Genomic DNA, 18,812 nt, shown 5'->3' with positions numbered 1-18,812 from the left:
TCTACATTAATTACCACTACGAAAGCAATTAAAATTGCAATTGCAATAAAATCAGCTATAAATTTCTTGAAATCGCAATAATATTCTCCACTGGTAAATTAAACATAACATTAAAATAGTGCACTGTAAAATATACAAGGCTCAATAGCTCGCATCCTTAAACTAATAAGCATATTACCGTTGCAGAAACAATTAAAAACACAATCGCAAAAGCGCAATAAAAAATCGGCTATCAGTTTCGTGAAATCGCAATAAAATTGCAGGCGAGTTGAGCACCCCTTTGCAGTTTTTGTTTATTTGATAGTCGATGCGTCGCTAGCTTAGCACGCGTGATCCAGTCGCCCGGCGCGTGCGACACGCACTCGACTGCACCGCGATTCGATCGATTAAACGAGTGTGAAACCGCCTTAACGACGAAAAGTTCCAAATTCGAAAGTGTCACAGTTTGATTCAAATGTAGCATTTAAAAAATAGCGGTTTGGATTTTTTTGTTTTGGTAAAGCGCTGATAAAACTAAGCTTAAAGGTTCAACAGTGTTCTGTTTAGACTTTTGTGTTTATTTTCTAGTGGTTTGCAGTTCAGTCAAACTTTTTCAATCTATCTATTTTTTATTTGTTCAAATTATTTGAATGGCCTTTGTTAAACTAAGCTTTATAAGTTTTGAATTTGACATGTAACTGAATGGCGTTCTAAGACCGATTGTTTTTTTTCCGCTGAACGGTTACATTTTTTTTGTTTGAAGTGATTTGAATAACGATCCATCAAATGCACAATGGTTCCTAGAGGAATATAAAATGTGTTTTTCAATTTAAAAAGGCCTTGTATCCACTTGCGGTGCATAATTTTGTTATACACGAGCCTTCTTGATTCGGTTACAAATACGGCCCATTTTTCACTATCACATTGAATTACAAATATGTCTTTATAAGCGGGGATTATGTGGTTTTGTGGACTATTTTGAAACGAATGCCTGTGGAAGTGGTTTTGTGATTTGAAAAAGGAATCCGGAGCCGAAAAATGAGGTAAAAATTTATTACTATTTTCCTTTTTTTTAAGATAAAAAATTTAATTGTCAATTTAAGGTTTATAAAAGTATCACTAGGGTTAATTTATAACTAAAAACACATCGTTTGTATCTGCAAATACTTCGTCACACAATATTTTACAAAAAATATTTTCTGCTAAAAAGATAGTACTTACGCTAAAATATTGAAAGAAATCTTCATACCGTCGGTTCGGTTTATCGTACGAAAAAGTAACTAACTTGACCAGCAAGTTCGATCCTTTATCTATAACACAATAACTTATATATAATAATAAAGAAATTCATTTATTCACCATCAATTCGGATCTTTTTGTGTTAGTGACAGTGTTGAACTTAAGATTATTTACTGTTATTTATTACTATTATACAATATTTAATTATTTAGGTACCTAGCTAAAAACTTTGATTCTTATAAATAAACATGATTATTTATAATTTTTTTCTACTCCCGTACTTTTATTTGTCATTTAAAGGGTCATGCACACACCTTTAAAACCCTACCTTATAGTTGTCAAGACAAGTCTTTAGTCTATGCCCCAAAAAAGAATGTGTGCATACACGCAGTATCTTTTTGGCGATTTTACAATCTGCTTCGTATGAGCACTTAAAAATATTGAATGAAATACAGTGTTGCCAACCTTATTTTAAATGTCATCTCTGACAAATAAGTGAACCATAGACATGTTTTTTTTAAATTTCATTCATTCATTCATTCTTTTCCCGCCCGTACTCTGCATTTTTGCTACTTCTTGAATTAAAAATATTTGTTAAATTTACAATTTTATTTCAAAGTAAGTGCTTGGTCGTAGAAAAAGTATTGTATGCAATGTTGTTTAACTGAGTCAAAAAATACTCGTGGCGTCTTTATTAACAATTTTCGGCTTCGCCTCAAATTGTTACTCACGCCACTCGCCTTTTTTGACCTCTCTTAAACAACGGTTGCATAAAATACTATTTTTAATCTTTTTTTTTCTGTCCCCTCTTTTTTCAATCTTAAAAACACTTTTTGGTTTAATATTTCATAAAAATCCAACTCATTTGAATAACACATAAATTAAACATAAATAAAATATAGTGCCCAGTTAAAAAAAAACTTAATTTACATAATGTTTTCATCAAAGTCATGCAATCTGAAGGGAATGTCAGCCAAGCCTTTATTTGCTAAAAAACTTTGTTACTCCAAGTAATGTGCTGATTTTATAGAACCAAACCGGCACCAACCTGAAGAAAATATTAACTGCAATATATCAAACAAAATCAAATCCAAATGAATGTTATTAAATATTTATCATTCAAAATCATCATTTAAAAGTCAATTCTACCAGCAAACATAAAAAACAACTCAAAATTTTTATTTGATCAGATTTGACTTGAGATGTATTTATTTGATTACTTTGCCTCACATGTGAATAAAATGCAACTTTGCTATCAGTTTTTGAGCATTCAAGAGAGCCTTTACCAGTTGGCGTTGCGTTGTGAAAATTTTGTTTAACCCTCGTGTCTTGAAACCAAGGCCTCAACGTGTCTGTTCTCTTTGACGGCGCAGGAATTAGTATTACTTCTCTCTCCTCCCTCTTGTGAAAATGCCACTTGTCAAAAAAGGACAACTATAATGTTGACAAGACGAACTTCAAATCCAGTTGTTGCCGTTTTGGTGGTTACAAAGCTGTGTATGTGTGCGTAACAACGTCTATGTGTGCATTTTTAGGGACGTGAAAAGTCGATTTTAATCATGTTATATATCGATAAACGCTACAAAGCGGAACGGAAAAGTGATTAATTAAAGCTTCAATTTCTTCGTTAAAAATAAACGAAATTGAAATGCTAATGGATTATGAATATATTATAATATAATAAAATGATTCAATTATTGCGGAACACATATTTTAGTACGTATTAATTGTAGGGTTTTTGGTATTTAGCATACCTATTTAATTCGTTTTTAAAGTTACGGGTAGTTTGAAATAAGACCTAGCATACCTACTTAATAAGTTTTTAAAGTTAAGGGTAGTTTGAAATTGAAGACTGTTATTGGTTGGGTATAAAAAGAAAGACACTTGGCGGACAGCTCTCTTTGGTTGTTGAGTCGTGCTAGCAGGCGGTTGTCAAGAGAAGAGATTATTGTGAATTGGAAGAAGACAAGAAAATAAATGGATAAATATCTTCAAGGTGTTGTTATTTTTACACTTCAGAAGTGTGCAGAACGTAAGTACACGCCTACTGCTAATTGATTTAGTGAGATAACTGATAACATGACCCTTATTCTGAGCTTGGAGATAATTAATTAACTATACAAAATTCTAATGGATTACGTAAGAAATATGGTACTGGTAACATTTTTATTTAATTTAAATGAGTACCTGCATCATTTATTAATAATATTATGATGATTATGATTATAGGCTATCTAATTGCATATCAGTTAAACTTAGGTTAGTTTGACCCATAAATGTAATTAAATGGACATAATATCAATGTGTAATCATAAGAATATATGCGTCAGTTGGTCGAGAATTCAAAGTATTTAACCACCATGCCACCGACAGCTAGGCATAATAATGTTCAGTTAACAAAATCAAGTACACGTGTTCTTCTTAATAAATAGATACGTGACTGTAGTTATTAACTTCTTTGCTACTTACTTACCCACACACATGTGGGAATTAGGCAGAATATGTCAACACGTGGGTCTTGATATGTGTTGGTTGGAGTATTCAAGGGTGCCTTAATTTTCATTATTTCTTCACTACGGCGCATAGTTTCAGAGATAAATTGATATTTATGATTTATAACCAGGTCTCGCAATTTAATTGAAGATTTTGAGTTTTGATTTTGATCCTTAATGTTAAAATTTGTGGAATATAAGTAGATGGCTTACTATGCAAACGGGGCATTGAATTTTGAGTCATTTTTTTTGCTACGACGCATAGTTTTTGAGATAAATGAATGTTTATAATTTGAACTACCATTAAACATTATTTTGTCATATAATTCCTTTATAGTTTATAAGGTATTATGATATAGTATATAGGTATATGTAACACCGGATACTTTTACGTTTCATGCCGAGTTGTTGGAGAATATGGCTGACGATGACTCATGATGATCAACGGCGCTTGCGAACACCAGAAGCCTCGGTCTTCGCGAAAGGGAATGTAGCTGGAATAACAGCGGCAGTGAAAAAGGAATCCAGACCGAAGCAGAGTCCTGTTGTGAAAGTCGGGAGTAACCCCGCTTCGACAGCCTTAGCGAGAGGCACGCGCCACTGGACATCAGGTCATGTACACCTACTTTTACTATTATATTATGAATGATTTGATATGGTAATGTGTGTTAGATACCGTGAATTGCTTGACATCATCTCGTTCATCGACATCTAGCACATATAACATAAGTATAAGATGAATATATTGCCAGAGGATAAGTTGAGAAAAATAAATTTGATGAACCGATAGAAACTATTACTTGTGTACCAATTATGAGAAATTTTTGCCTAAATATGTCAATGCGATATAATAACGCGTATATATCTTATCTTACGAAATAATAGATACGATCTATGAGTGGTTCTCAGCCGGTCAGACCTTTGACCAACTTTTGTGATTTCTATTTGAACTGCAAGGAAGCTCCACATTTATAATGCCATTTGATTATAAACAAAATTGGACAATAATTAGCTCATTAACGGCACATTTTCTGTGAATTGATTGATTTGTTGCTTTGTTTATTTATTGATCGAGTATCGAGTATCGAGTATCGAGTATCGAGTATCGAGTATCGAGTATCGAGTATCGAGTATCGAGTATCGAGTATCGAGTATCGAGTATCGAGTATCGAGTATCGAGTATCGAGTATCGAGTATCGAGTATCGAGTATCGAGTATCGAGTATCGAGTATCGAGTATCGAGTATCGAGTATCGAGTATCGAGTATCGAGTATCGAGTATCGAGTATCGAGTATCGAGTATCGAGTATCGAGTATCGAGTATCGAGTATCGAGTATCGAGTATCGAGTATCGAGTATCGAGTATCGAGTATCGAGTATCGAGTATCGAGTATCGAGTATCGAGTATCGAGTATCGAGTATCGAGTATCGAGTATCGAGTATCGAGTATCGAGTATCGAGTATCGAGTATCGAGTATCGAGTATCGAGTATCGAGTATCGAGTATCGAGTATCGAGTATCGAGTATCGAGTATCGAGTATCGAGTATCGAGTATCTAGTATCGAGTATCTAGTATCTAGTATCTAGTATTGATAGTCGTTTGGTTTATTGAATTATAGAGTCGTTTGGTTTATTGAATTATAGAGTCGTTTGGTTTATTGAATTTTGAATGATCGAGTCGTTTGGTTTATTGAATGATCGAGTCATTGGTTGATTGAATTATAGTCATAATTTATAGTCATTGGGCTTGAATTATAGTCATTGGGCTTGAATTATAGTTATTGGGCTTGAATTATAGTTATTGGGCTTGAATTATAGTAATTGGTTGATTGAATTATAGAGTCATTGGTTGATTGAATTGTAGAGTCATTGGTTGATTGAATTGTAGAGTCGTTGGTTGATTGAATTGTAGAATCGTTGGTAGATTGAATTGTAGAATCGTTGGTTGATTGAATTGTAGAATCGTTGGTTGATTGAATTGTAGAATCGTTGGTTGATTGAATTGTAGAATCGTTGGTTGATTGAATTGTAGAATCGTTGGTTGATTGAATTGTAGAATCGTTGGTTGATTGAATTGTAGAATCGTTGGTTGATTGAATTGTAGAATCGTTGGTTGATTGAATTGTAGAATCGTTGGTTGATTGAATTGTAGAATCGTTGGTTGATTGAATTGTAGAATCGTTGAATTATTGAATTGTAGAATCGTTGAATTATTGAATTGTAGAATCGTTGAATTATTGAATTGTAGAATCGTTGAATTATTGAATTGTAGAATCGTTGAATTATTGAATTGTAGAATCGTTGAATTATTGAATTGTTGAATTATTGAATTGTAGAATTGTTGAATTATTGAATTGTAGAATCGTTGAATTATTGAATTGTAGAATATTTGAATTATTGAATTGTAGAATCGTTGAATTATTGAATTGTAGAATCGTTGAATTATTGAATTGTAGAATCGTTGAATTATTGAATTGTAGAATCGTTGAATTATTGAATTGTAGAATCGTTGAATTATTGAATTGTAGAATCGTTGAATTATTGAATTGTAGAATCGTTGAATTATTGAATTGTAGAATCGTTGAATTATTGAATTGTAGAATCGTTGAATTATTGAATTATTGAATCATTGAATTATTGAATCATATTTTTAATTCATAGGTTACTGCAGTTAATGTTGCAGCATTACATTGAAATGATTTTAATATGATGATTTTAATATAAGCGATAATGAAGAGTGCATGGTTGAACCTGTAGAACTCACTACAATTAAACCGAGATCGAGGAGGATTGATGGCCTCTTATTGGTTATATTTTTATGTTTAAATATTATGTTTAAATTAAGACTTGATAAAAATAGATGTACAATAATAAACATTATCTCATTACTAGATAAGCTGATATATTAAATAATGCATGAACTATAAAAAACTCGTCAAATAATAGTAGATTACCATTGAGGCAGTTTTTAAAAGAGATAATTTAATAATAAGAGATATTAATTTCAACTGGGAGGTTATTAAAGACACGTATTGCGGTAAAGAATTCATTTTTATACTTTTACTTATTGCCGAACTTGAAATTTGATAATTATATTTATACTAGTGCGCAAATCGTAATTAAAAGATTTATTCTTAATATTTTATGTTTACAAAAAGGCTAAGCTCCAGTATGTAGATCTCAATTAACGCAAGTATTTCCTTGAAGAAATCTCTGAGTGGATATTGGTGATACATGTTGCGTGGGCAGTTTTCTTACAACCTAAACATAATTACAACGTCGTCGTAATCACCCCAGTAGTTAAATGATACCATATTTCAGTTACAAAATATGCGATTCCATGGTATACATTTTTGATTGTATTCTAGAACAAGTCGGAAGGTACGGATAGGTAAAACATCAGGTTTTTGCAGTTCTATCGTTTATGTCTGCCATGTAACATTTGAAACGTATAATTTATTTAATTCAACGTGTAGAGAAAATGTTACTGGTCCTTTTTCTGCGGAAACACGCCTATTTAGGTGCTATGTTTATTCCCGAACTGCGGGATTTGGTATGCTGTAAAGACGTTTAGTGAATTAATATACTGTTCAAGTCTTTCATAAAACAATATGCATATTATAAAAAAATCTAATAGTCTGAAAATCCCAACGCGTCTTGCAATTGATGGACTAAGTACTTTGTCAGCTTGGATAAATCCTAACAAGCTAGAATATACGACCTTCTCTGAAAACATTGGGAGGGGAGCTATTAGGTATAGGTTTTTAGTACCAGATGATTAATGCATTGATAATGGGAACATAATAGGTCAAGTTGTACACAATAATTACTTAATTATCGCTGTTATTCATCATAGTAATATTTTATAAATTATAGTCAGGGTTAAAGTTACTGAAAGGTTCTCGGGAAATATTCCTGTCTCAAGAGTGAGGTTTATAATTGAAGATTTCTTGACATGATAATGGAAAATGATGTTGAAGCCACGAGAATTTGATTTGATTCGTGTGCTGACACAGCTAAGTACTACCATTTTAGAAAAGATTTGAACTGGTTCATATTATATATGGCAGGAAGATTGATAGTGCTTCAGTCACGAGAATTGAATTGGTTCGTGTACTCTGTTGTTTCAGTCACGAGAATTGAATTGGTTCGTGTACTATCTACCTGCAGATAGAGATGGATCATTACTCATGAAAATCGAATAATAAATGGCAATTAATGATCTGTTACCCTGAATTACTAGTCAAGGTGTACACTGTTGTGATTATTAACCCAATGTTGGATATTTTTAGCAAGTTGAGCGCCGCACCTCTACCGGCGTCCCCCGCCTCGCGCCGCCTGAGTCCGATGCGAGCCGTCTCCAGCAGGAGCCCGCCTCGCGCCGCCAGAGTCCGGTGCGAGCCGTCTCCAGCAGGAGCCCGCCTCGCGCCGCCAGAGTCCGGTGCGAGCCGTCTCCAGCAGGATGTCTCCGGCAGAAGAGTAACAATTTTAACCCTTCGTATGCTTTAGTCAAAATTTACCACTGAATTAATAACCTTGAAACTGTAAATTCTAGTCCAAATTGTGTGGCAGGCATACGAAAGGTTATTTAGATGATGTTTTTGAGATTTTGACATGCTGATGCCTGATTGAAACTGTTTCGTATCCTATGCGATTAGTGTATCCACTGTTAAGTAGTATACGTAGTCTGTCGGCCAAGTGTAGGGTTTCCACCTGGCACGTGTATGAGGACATACACGGAGTCAGGATGGACGAGTGTAGGGTTTTTGGTATTTAGCATACCTATTTAATTCGTTTTTAAAGTTACGGGTAGTTTGAAATAAGACCTAGCATACCTACTTAATAAGTTTTTAAAGTTAAGGGTAGTTTGAAATTGAAGACTGTTATTGGTTGGGTATAAAAAGAAAGACACTTGGCGGACAGCTCTCTTTGGTTGTTGAGTCGTGCTAGCAGGCGGTTGTCAAGAGAAGAGATTATTGTGAATTGGAAGAAGACAAGAAAATAAATGGATAAATATCTTCAAGGTGTTGTTATTTTTACATAATGTATTGTAATTAAAAATCTGAACTTTCCCTTCGTTCCCTGCTGTGGCGTGACGATAAAATCGTGATCTGATAACCACTATAAAGAGTAAAAGCGTTTTTGTTCATTTTAGGTATCGGTAAACTTTTCAAGTAAAATTCAAATTGCAAGAAATGTCGATAGTTTATCGATATGACTTTATCGACATGGCCACAGCAAGGTGGTTACATATTGTTAATCGTACATAAAAACAAAGTGGCAACAGTGACAGCTCGCTTAGGGTCCATCTTTACAAATATTATATCTATGCTTGAAACCCTCGGAATTTTTACAATGATATTGATGTTTTTATGTTGCTGTCGCTGAATATATTATTACTAAATACCTACTAATTAATAAGGGTGGGCAATGTTAACAATAGGCAAGATGACAAATTTTCATTTATGGTATCAACCAATGAGGTTTGTTTTTAGGATCATATTATGTCTATATGGGACCCATTGCATTAAAGCAATACAAAAGTCAGAAATGATAATCAAAGTCCGACAGTCGTACTTCACTCGCGAAACGCCCCTAACAAATCTCTATGTGAACGTGACGTCAAGATCACTGAGATCGCATCTTGAAGTATGAACAAAACAAGAAAATTGCATTTTTGCCGGTGAAATATTGCGTTTATGTATATACTTGCTTATGTATATATAATTCTTTTTTTTGCATAAAATATGAGGAATCGAATGGTATTCTTACTTCTTTTGTTTATGAAATTAAAAAAAATACTTAAAATTTTGAAACTTTCAGGTGCTGTATTTTTGTATTATTTCCATATTTTTTTTAATATCCACAATATTGTGATAAATTGCTCATTTGCTATTTATTTTACTAGATTTTGTTATAAAATTCAACATGTGTCATCATCCCTATTATGAAGGCATAACCTGAGTATGTTTGTTTTCCTGTAATTAAAATTACAACTAATTTGTGTCGAAATAAATATATTACAATGACCTTATCAAAGGGAGAACATGAAAAGCATACCATTTTAAATTCTCTAAGTTTCTAATTATAATTAGTTCTAGTACTACATCCGCTTAGCTGATCATTGATAGATCTTATGTCGTAACAATAAGGCTTATGATTGTTTAGTTAATTGTGTCCACGGTTACTGTCAATTGTCACCGTTCTGCTGCCTGGTGATGATTGACGGATTGAAGGAAGTTTAATTTATTTTTAACTGACATTACCTGTATTTATATTTTAAGTAGCGACCCGTCCCGGCTTCGCACGGGTTAAAAAAAATACATAAACCTTCTTCTTGAATCACTCTATCTATTAAAAAAAATCGCATGTAAATCTGCTGCATAGTTTTAAAGATCTAATATACAGCGGGAAGCGACTATGTTTTATACTATGTAGTGATAAAAATACGAGTACAAGGCGTAACAAAAATTGTGGGGATCCGTTATAAGGGCATATTCGGTATCGTGTTCCGATTAGAAAACAGTACTACCTACTGTTCTACCAAATAAAATATATGTATTTACTGCCATGGCTCTGAAAAACGCCCGTCATTTTGGAAACAAATCATAATTTAGGATTTATTTACGAGTCGAAAATGTTCGTTTACGGTCTACGGATGTCATAGTGGCATATTTAATAATTGACATTGGTATAAAGAAGTCTGTGTTGTACGGAACAAGGGTAATGTTTTCAAAATCATGGGCGTTTTTCCGAGCCTTGTTTACATTACATTACATAGTACATCTAGTCAACTACTTATGGCGCTAAGCAGTGACCAATAAATAAAACAAATAACCCGATGGGCCAGTGACCCAAAAATAAGTAGGTTTAATACCAGTTAAAGATTATCTGATACAAGAAAATGAATTTTATGAAACTGTCGCTATTATCGCAATGCCAAAAAGAAAAGCAGCTGCTGAAGAGTGCCTTACCGAGTCATAATAGTTATTTAATGTTTCTATTTATTCATATATTTAATTATAATTTTTTTTTAAATATATAAATATAAGAAATTCGCTTAGTATTGTTTTACTGTGGTCTATTCGATATTAGATTAGACAATGTGAAAACGCTCGAAACGATAAAAAAATCTATCAACATGTACCTACTGACTCAATTCGATTACTCATCTTGTTTTGTTTACATCGGCCGCTCATTAGATTCATCTTTCAGCTCATTGATTGAGGTACAATCTTGTGCTGCCTTTCATTGTTTACATTCAGTATCGTTTCTTAATACATTGCATCATAATGTACGTGTATTAGCTGACGCGATGCTGGATAAAGGTACACTGTGTGGAGGTCATGTTTATATAGATTAAACAAGGTTGGCCCGAGTATACTCCCTTGTGGCACTCCAAGACGAACTTCTATTGGACTACTTTTGGCGAACTTGCCTTGCCTACGAGTATTTTTGTTTCCCGTATTCAGTAGTTTCCCTCGATCTGGATCAGATGATTGATCTACCTAGGACTACCTTTCCATAGAGGCGGAGATGAGAGGATACGTGCGCGAATCTATCAATAGCATTGACTCAATTCAACTGTACTATGCGCATGTTGACAACGTCAAATTTGTAATGCAGGAGTTTTGCAAGCATTTTAGCTACTTAATCAAAACTTTTATTGACCTTGATTGATTGAATGCTGTATATTGTTTAAAGGATGACTCACGCTATACCAGTACGGGACCGGGCCGGAGATCCCGGCGCTTCGATTTCTATGGAAAGCATCACGAGATCACCTGTCATCTGTCATAGAAAAGTAACGCCGGAAGGTCCGGCCCGGACACGGCCCGGTCTAACGTGAGTCATCCTTTAAGGCTGCGGGCGGGGTATATTTATGAAGAAGCCTCGAAGGGATAACTTTCAGTGATTTATTGTTTCAGATAGGTCAGTCATATGAACCGTTTTTATATAGGTATAATTAAATTCTGTCGCTATTCTAAAGTCTAAACTATCTGAACCGCTAAGAGCTTCAACTTCAAAACTTCGTCGGTGTCTAGTCAACTCTGTCTGCTTCTCGACGCAACGTAGGCGCAACTGCGCAGCGACGGCATTTTTCATAGCGCTGACTAGACGCGGACGCTGAAAAGACGCTACTGTAGGGTGGCCCTAAGCTGTTTAGGTACTTGTGTAGGTATCAGTAGGTTAGTCCCCTTTTACAAAGCGTTCTGCACTTGGCCCTCGGTAACTTGATGAGGGGAAGCCATCCTTCGCGTGTAATGTAACACGCTGGAGCGATTTCGCGTGTTGGTGTTACACGGAACTTACGTTGCAAATATTCTTTTTAGGGTTCTGTACCCAAAGGGTAAAAAGGGACCCTATGGCTCTTACTAAGACTGGAGGAATTGGTCACTTTTTTGCGTATATGACATCGATTTCGATTTATAGGTAATTTATAATAACAGAAATTAAAAATTTATCAATAAAATAAGTTCATCTTTTCTAATTGGAAAAGTATTCCAGGATGGCATATACGAGTATATTACTTTTGGCACGTTGTTTCATTGGAGAGATATTGATGCTGACTGTACCATCGGACCATGATTACCTGTTCCTAGAAAATATAAGCACTCAGGACGCGAACCTCTCGCACTTGACTGATTTTATAACAACTCTCTAATAACGCCAATGTTTTACAACTTACGAAACAATACAAACAATTCCCTCTAAATTAACATGCTCTCTAAACAATTTCAGAACTAAACTTACTATTATTGGCGCATTTACCTCCAAAAAGCTTATCACACTGACACTCTTCATAGCAACATGGACTTTATTTTATACACAGTAAAGTTTATTTCAAAGTATCGCAGACTGACATGGGAGGCAACGTTTTGCATGGGGTTCGAACCACAGGGATGTTGCGGATGCCGATTTGTTGACATCCGCGGATGCGGATGAGGATGCGGATGCGGATTTTTAAAGGCTCACCTCCGCGGATGCGGATGCGGATGTCAAGATAGGTACATAAAAAACGTCAAATATTACATTTTAGTAATTTTTATTTCAAAAAACCGGATAAGCGCGAGTCGGACTCGCGTTCCAAGGGTTCCGTACATTAAGTCCCACTAATTTCTAATAGGTTTTTTGGCTAATGACTAAATTACCTAGCAGTCTAGCACTTACGCCGATGCTAAGACGTTCCTGTACCGACCTGTTCCACATCCGCATGCGCATTAAATCCGCATCGATTTTATGCGGATGCGGATGCAGATGCGGATGTTGAAAACAATGCGGAAGTTCCGCGGTTGCGGATGCGGATATTCGCAACATCCCTGGTTCGAACATAAACTTGTTTAAAGGATTAGCGGATTACAACGTCCTGTTTACGAAGCTGGACTAATGTATGATTGTATGGAAGTGTAATTATACCCTGAAACAATGTAACGGATGAATAATCTGAAGTTTCTGAAGTCCATTCAAGCTGATACTTTACGCCATACGGGCGGCCAGAACCCGTACCATGAGTCATTCGGCGCGATTCGGGAAATGATTTAGAGATTCACTAGATATGAAATAGTAAAGATATGTGACGTTCCACTGCAAAAGGCACCATTTCCCCGGCTGAATATTGGAGCGGCGTTAATAATAGCGTAAGCGCCAGCCGCCATAAGGTACCTTTTTCCGTAGAACGTCACATATCTTTACTATTTCACATCTAGTGAATCTCTAATTCATTTCCCGAATCGCGCCGATTGACAGTGTCAAAAGTGACATTTACGCTATCCAGAACGTAATTTACTTTGTATAGGTACATCTCGCTCGAACTAATATGCGAGTACGAGCGAGATGCATAGAAAGTAAATTACGTTCTCGATGACGTTTAATGTCAGTGCCAAACGGATGGTAGTGGTACCGATTCGAACTTTAAGATACGTCAAAAATTTGCTAGAGATACGATATGGATCGGATATGTCAGTGTCGAAAGGCACGGTTTCTTAAAAAAAAAGGTCACTTTTGACACTAACATATCCGATCCATATCTTAGGTCGAGGGTCATTTAATAACTAACACCATTCAGCTAGGATGTATACTGAGGTTAATAACATAGCTAAAGCCCTTTTAGTACGTGTTTGTGAAGTGTTCGAATGGTAGTTCTTAAATCGAATCTATCCATATTTGAAATTAGTAATACCTTTATTTAATAGTTATTTATGATATAAGTGTTTGGTGTTTTAAACTCACCGATGCTCATTGGGAAAAACCTAACTTGTATCATACTAGTACATTCTGGTCTAGGATTCGGCAGATTCCCACGGAACCACCGAAATACCACACCTTACAATCCTCTACAATTCGTTTAAAATCGTCCGCAGAAAATACATTTTTAAACAATAAATAAAACAAACATGTAGGTACCCAAACATCAAACCTTACAAGTCCACAGCATGGTAACAGTTTAAGAAAACATTTCTCCCGTGTTGACTTAAAAAATAAATTAATAATACATGGCCCGGTGAATCCAAAAGAGTTTTTAACCCAAAACCCGTGGAACAAACTTAAACGTCCGTATAAATACATACGGAAGAAGATTTTGTTTCGTTTTTGTTGCTTTAAAAGCCATTGTTTCGAGCTCGAAAATAGTGATTTGGAAAGTTGTTCTTCATTTTTGGGAGTGTAAAACATAAGGTAGGCTGGTGTCCCGTTATCTTTGCATTAAAAAAACGATTCTTTTGTTTGGTTTGGTTTCGATTTTCGAACTCCTATTAAATATTGCCCACAAAATTCTATTGTAAGCAGGGCTGTACGGAAAGTAATGAATGTAGAACCGTATTGCTCAAATGTTGTTAAAAGAACCTGAAAATAATATGAATCACGCGACGCATGATGACGGCTATTTGGGGCAAATTTGCTATGTATAGTTTATTTCTATGCTTAGTTTTTAATTTTAGTTTGTAATTTTTATTTTAAGGCTTTTTATTCTTTCTCATACCTATACTACTTGTTTTAATCCTTAATAATATTATATGAATCAAATTACTATAGTATATAGTACTATTTTGTTATTTAAAGTCCACCACCACCATGTTCCAAAAATGTCACAAAAAATTAATTGTTATGACTTATGATAAGACAACTCCATACGCCATTATGATTCGTTTTTAGTTCCATCTTATTAATGTTTTGTTTAACTGCACTCGAGATTTCTTCATTCAAAAATCGCATCTTAAATCTTATTGAAACAAAAGTGATAGACATCCAGACATAATAATCCCCTCTAACGGACCTTGGTTTATTAATACACGAATACGCGAATAAAGTGAAACACGTCAGAAGGAAACAAAACATCCAGACGGGATGGTAGACTTGTTTATTATTAGATTTTTGTCCCGCCTTAAAGACAGTACTCTCTGTACGATCACTATACGATTCGCCACGCGCTGCTAGCTGTCAAATACAACACCAAAAGTGTCGTTGGATTAAAAAAAAGTAATTCTCCTTTTTTGTGCTGTAAATTTAAATGTTATTTCAAGTCAGAATCACGAGATCTGATTCAAAAATCGTTCACACACACCACATTAGGTGTTAATTAATCAATATATATTATTACGAATGAATGTGGAGGGAAGTACGGGGAGAGGAAAACCGAGAAAAAGGTGGATGGAATGTGTGAGAGATGATATAAAACAAACACAAGTGAACGATAAGATGACGGGCGACAGAGAGGTATGGAAGAGAAAGACATGCTGCGCCGACCCCAAAGTGAATGGGACAAGGGCAAGCGAATGATGATTATGATTTTGTTACTGAAATTTGAACTCTCTTACCTAAGTATATGTATTTTATTTCTGTTTATTTTACGTTTCTTTTCTCCTGACTTGTTGATTAATGATGATGCTTCTCACTTGATGGTCTCATCGGAAGATCAACGCTGGAAGTGTCCATCAACATGCTGGAATATGATGATGAAGCCATTTCGTAGTATCTTCCACTTTGTATGTTTATATATTTGTTTGTGTTAACGAATAAAAATATTTCTTATCTATTCCACCTACTCGTATATTCTATTATAACCTATTTACACACCGTAAAATGTTAAAGTTTGTTGATAACTAAATATAAATACGGAAATCAAAGATCGGCAATGACTTGATCAGATATTTGGTTAGGTATTTATTCTAGTTCCTAGGTCATTATCGATGGCACCTGCTTACCATTGACGTCAGAAACTTATTTGCTGTGTTTCACTGTATATTCGCAGCTACCTGCTATTGACTTGATAATAAAAGATTTACTTTATACTGTTTCTAAAAACTACACACATATGTATTTACTTGGACCTTATTTGTTTTGGCTTATGACTGAAATTGGTACTCTTTTTAAAAAGATATTTAAGAGAAACCTTAAGTGCCTTGGGTTTTCAACACTACAAAATTTATAGAAGCACGGGGAGGGAAGGGTGGAAAAAGATTTATTGTTAATGCAAAAAAGGTTAGGTTGGGAACCGCTTCTATAGCTTGTTCTGTCCAACTAACAGAGTTAGAACGCATAGGTCTTTTACATTGTTGTTTTATTATCAAATGAAAGCTTTTACAGCGTCAAGTGAGAAATATAAATAAACATCATTTCGCGAGCAGACATTTTTTGCTTAGATGTACTATGAAATAATTGAAGTAATTGGCCACTATTAACAGTAAGAATCTAATTGGTATGTTTCTTTCTGATTTGTTATTTAGGAGTAGCCAATAACTGCACCAGTCACCTTACCAAAATTTTTAAATATGATATTTATTCTGTATTTATTTACTTCTTTGCTTTACCTTATTGAGAGAAGCACTCACTGAAAGAAATGTTGACATAAATATTTTAGTCTGTGCGGAAAGAGAAGAGTCGTGAAATGTATTGGGTCCAATACATTCTACGACTTTTCTCTTTCCGCACAGACTCTACAAAAATCAGGTATTGCAAACTATGCGTTTGCGTTACACCACTTACACCGGCCAACAGGTCAACAAAATCGGTCTTAGGATATTGATCATAAATTAAGTTCATTTATTTTTCATATTACTCCATGAGTTCGTCTAATAATTTTTTAGTGCACGCTTGTTCTATCATAAATTTATACCACCATGAAAATTATAATCATCCTGTCAACACTTCTCCACTGATTAATCAAGTAATTGGCAAAGTTTCGAGTTAAATTAGAGTCAAATAAGGAAACTCGGATTTCAACGCTAACTTCCTGGAATTGTGATTATCATTGAAGATTGTTCAATTATTTACCCTGAGAAATTCTATTTACCTAAATTAGAGGCTGTAGTGACAATGTATGGACTAGTATGGAGTAGGTAGGAATTAACCTTGTTCTATTATACTCGTAACAGTTTTGAATGATTTATGGTAACATGGAGGTTTATTGTCAAGGAATTAATACTAACAAAAATAAATTAAACTACTAACAAAATAAACTAAAAGTACCTACCTAAAAAGAAAAAGCCTACAAATAAAAAATTGGACCCAGATCTGTGCCGTCCGGTATAGCCCAGAAGGCTGGCGGCGTTGCCGCGCTGAACGTTATGAACTTTACGGTTAGTTTCACTAGACTTATATAGACCTGTTATAGATATATAGACTTATATAGATTAATATCGGGAGCTCGAAAACAATACTAAAGGTAATCACGGTTCATATCCCGGTCTATACATAATATAAGTCTTGTTCTATTATATTATAGTTCGTTTTTTTAGCATTAGGAAGAATGTAAGCGATCTTGACATGTCTTTTAATTGAAAAACGCTTTTTAAAAATCAGTAACTATTACTACTTATGAAAGCAGAAGAATATAAATGATCGTATTAGATTCATAATTGTTACATATTCGCCATTATTTATTTTTAAAACGTGTTTTTCAATAAAAACACACGTCAAGATTGTTCAAGTACCTTATTTTTAATGCTAAAAAAACGAACTATAGGCAACGCCGCTTGTTGTAATGTTATGATTGTTTGTAATGTTACTTGACTTAATTTATGTACCTAATCTGAGCGGGCACCACAGATTTTAATAATAGTTCCAAGAAAATTATGTCATGAAAGTAGGTAACTGAAAACATGAAATAATATGGTACCAACGTACGTTACTTCGCATTCGCACACACAAGCATATTCAAGAGTAATGGTAATTATGATTAATTGACAGTTCAATTTGTGTTTTCCTTTTAGTATCCTTTGTTCCATGGTTCGAAGGATCAATAAGCTCGCATTATTACTAAATGACCGTATGTTTTCGCATAAAGGGCGTAAGTTACCTTTACTCTCGTGTTAAGGCCAAGCTCTCCATCATTCAAATGTTAAGCTCTTATTTTAAACGAAATTGTATGTAATTTGGGTAAAATAGCACACAATTTCCGACCTTTAATTTCTTATTAAACTTAATTGTATACTGTTTTTTAGGGTTCCGTAGCCAAATGGCAAAAAACGGAACCCTTATAGATTCGTCATGTCTGTCTGTCTGTCCGTCTGTCTGTCCGTCCGTATGTCACAGCCACTTTTCTCCGAAACTATAGGAACTATACTATTGAAACTTGGTAAGTAGATGTATTTTGTGAACCGCATTAAGATTATCACACAAAAATAGAAAAAAAACAATACATTTTTGGGGTTCCCCATACTTCGAACTGAAACTCAAAAATTTTTTTTTCATCAAACCCATACGTGTGGGGTATCTATGAATAGGTCTTCAAAAATGATATTGAGGTTTCTAATATAATTTTTTTCTAAACTGAATAGTTTGCGCGAGAGACACTTCCAAAGTGGTAAAATGTGTGTCCCCCCCCCCCCCCCTGTAATTTCTAAAATAAGAGAATGATAAAACTAAAAAAAATATATGATGTACATTACCATGTAAACTTCCACCGAAAATTGGTTTGAATGAGATCTAGTAAGTAGTTTTTTTTTAATACGTCATAATTCGTCTAAATACGGAACCCTTCATGGGCGAGTCCGACTCGCACTTGGCCGCTTTTTTTTAGTAGGTACTATGTCGTCTTATAGTATAGGGGACTTCAATTGCGAGTGGTTTTTTTCTAAAATGTTGAAGTTTGATCAAGTAAACATTT

At 34.6% G+C, this 18,812-nt stretch overlaps 1 protein-coding gene across 1 annotated transcript in view; it reads left to right on the top strand.

Moving 5' to 3' along the window:
- The first annotated feature begins 731 nt into the window (after positions 1–731).
- LOC134654321 (protein NDNF-like) overlaps positions 732–18,812 on the top strand; it is a 64,494-nt gene continuing 46,413 nt past the window's right edge. Inside the window, exon 1 of the mRNA XM_063509786.1 lies at positions 732–1,022. Within this exon, the coding sequence (XP_063365856.1) occupies positions 1,018–1,022 (5 nt within the window). The 5' untranslated portion in view covers positions 732–1,017. The remainder of the gene's footprint in view (positions 1,023–18,812) is intronic.

This window comes from Cydia amplana, chromosome 14, assembly GCF_948474715.1.
Source record: "Cydia amplana chromosome 14, ilCydAmpl1.1, whole genome shotgun sequence".
NCBI classification, from domain to species: domain Eukaryota; kingdom Metazoa; phylum Arthropoda; class Insecta; order Lepidoptera; family Tortricidae; genus Cydia; species Cydia amplana.
The sequence above is the reverse complement of the archived record's forward strand: the minus strand, read 5'-3'. Positions and strand labels throughout refer to the sequence as shown.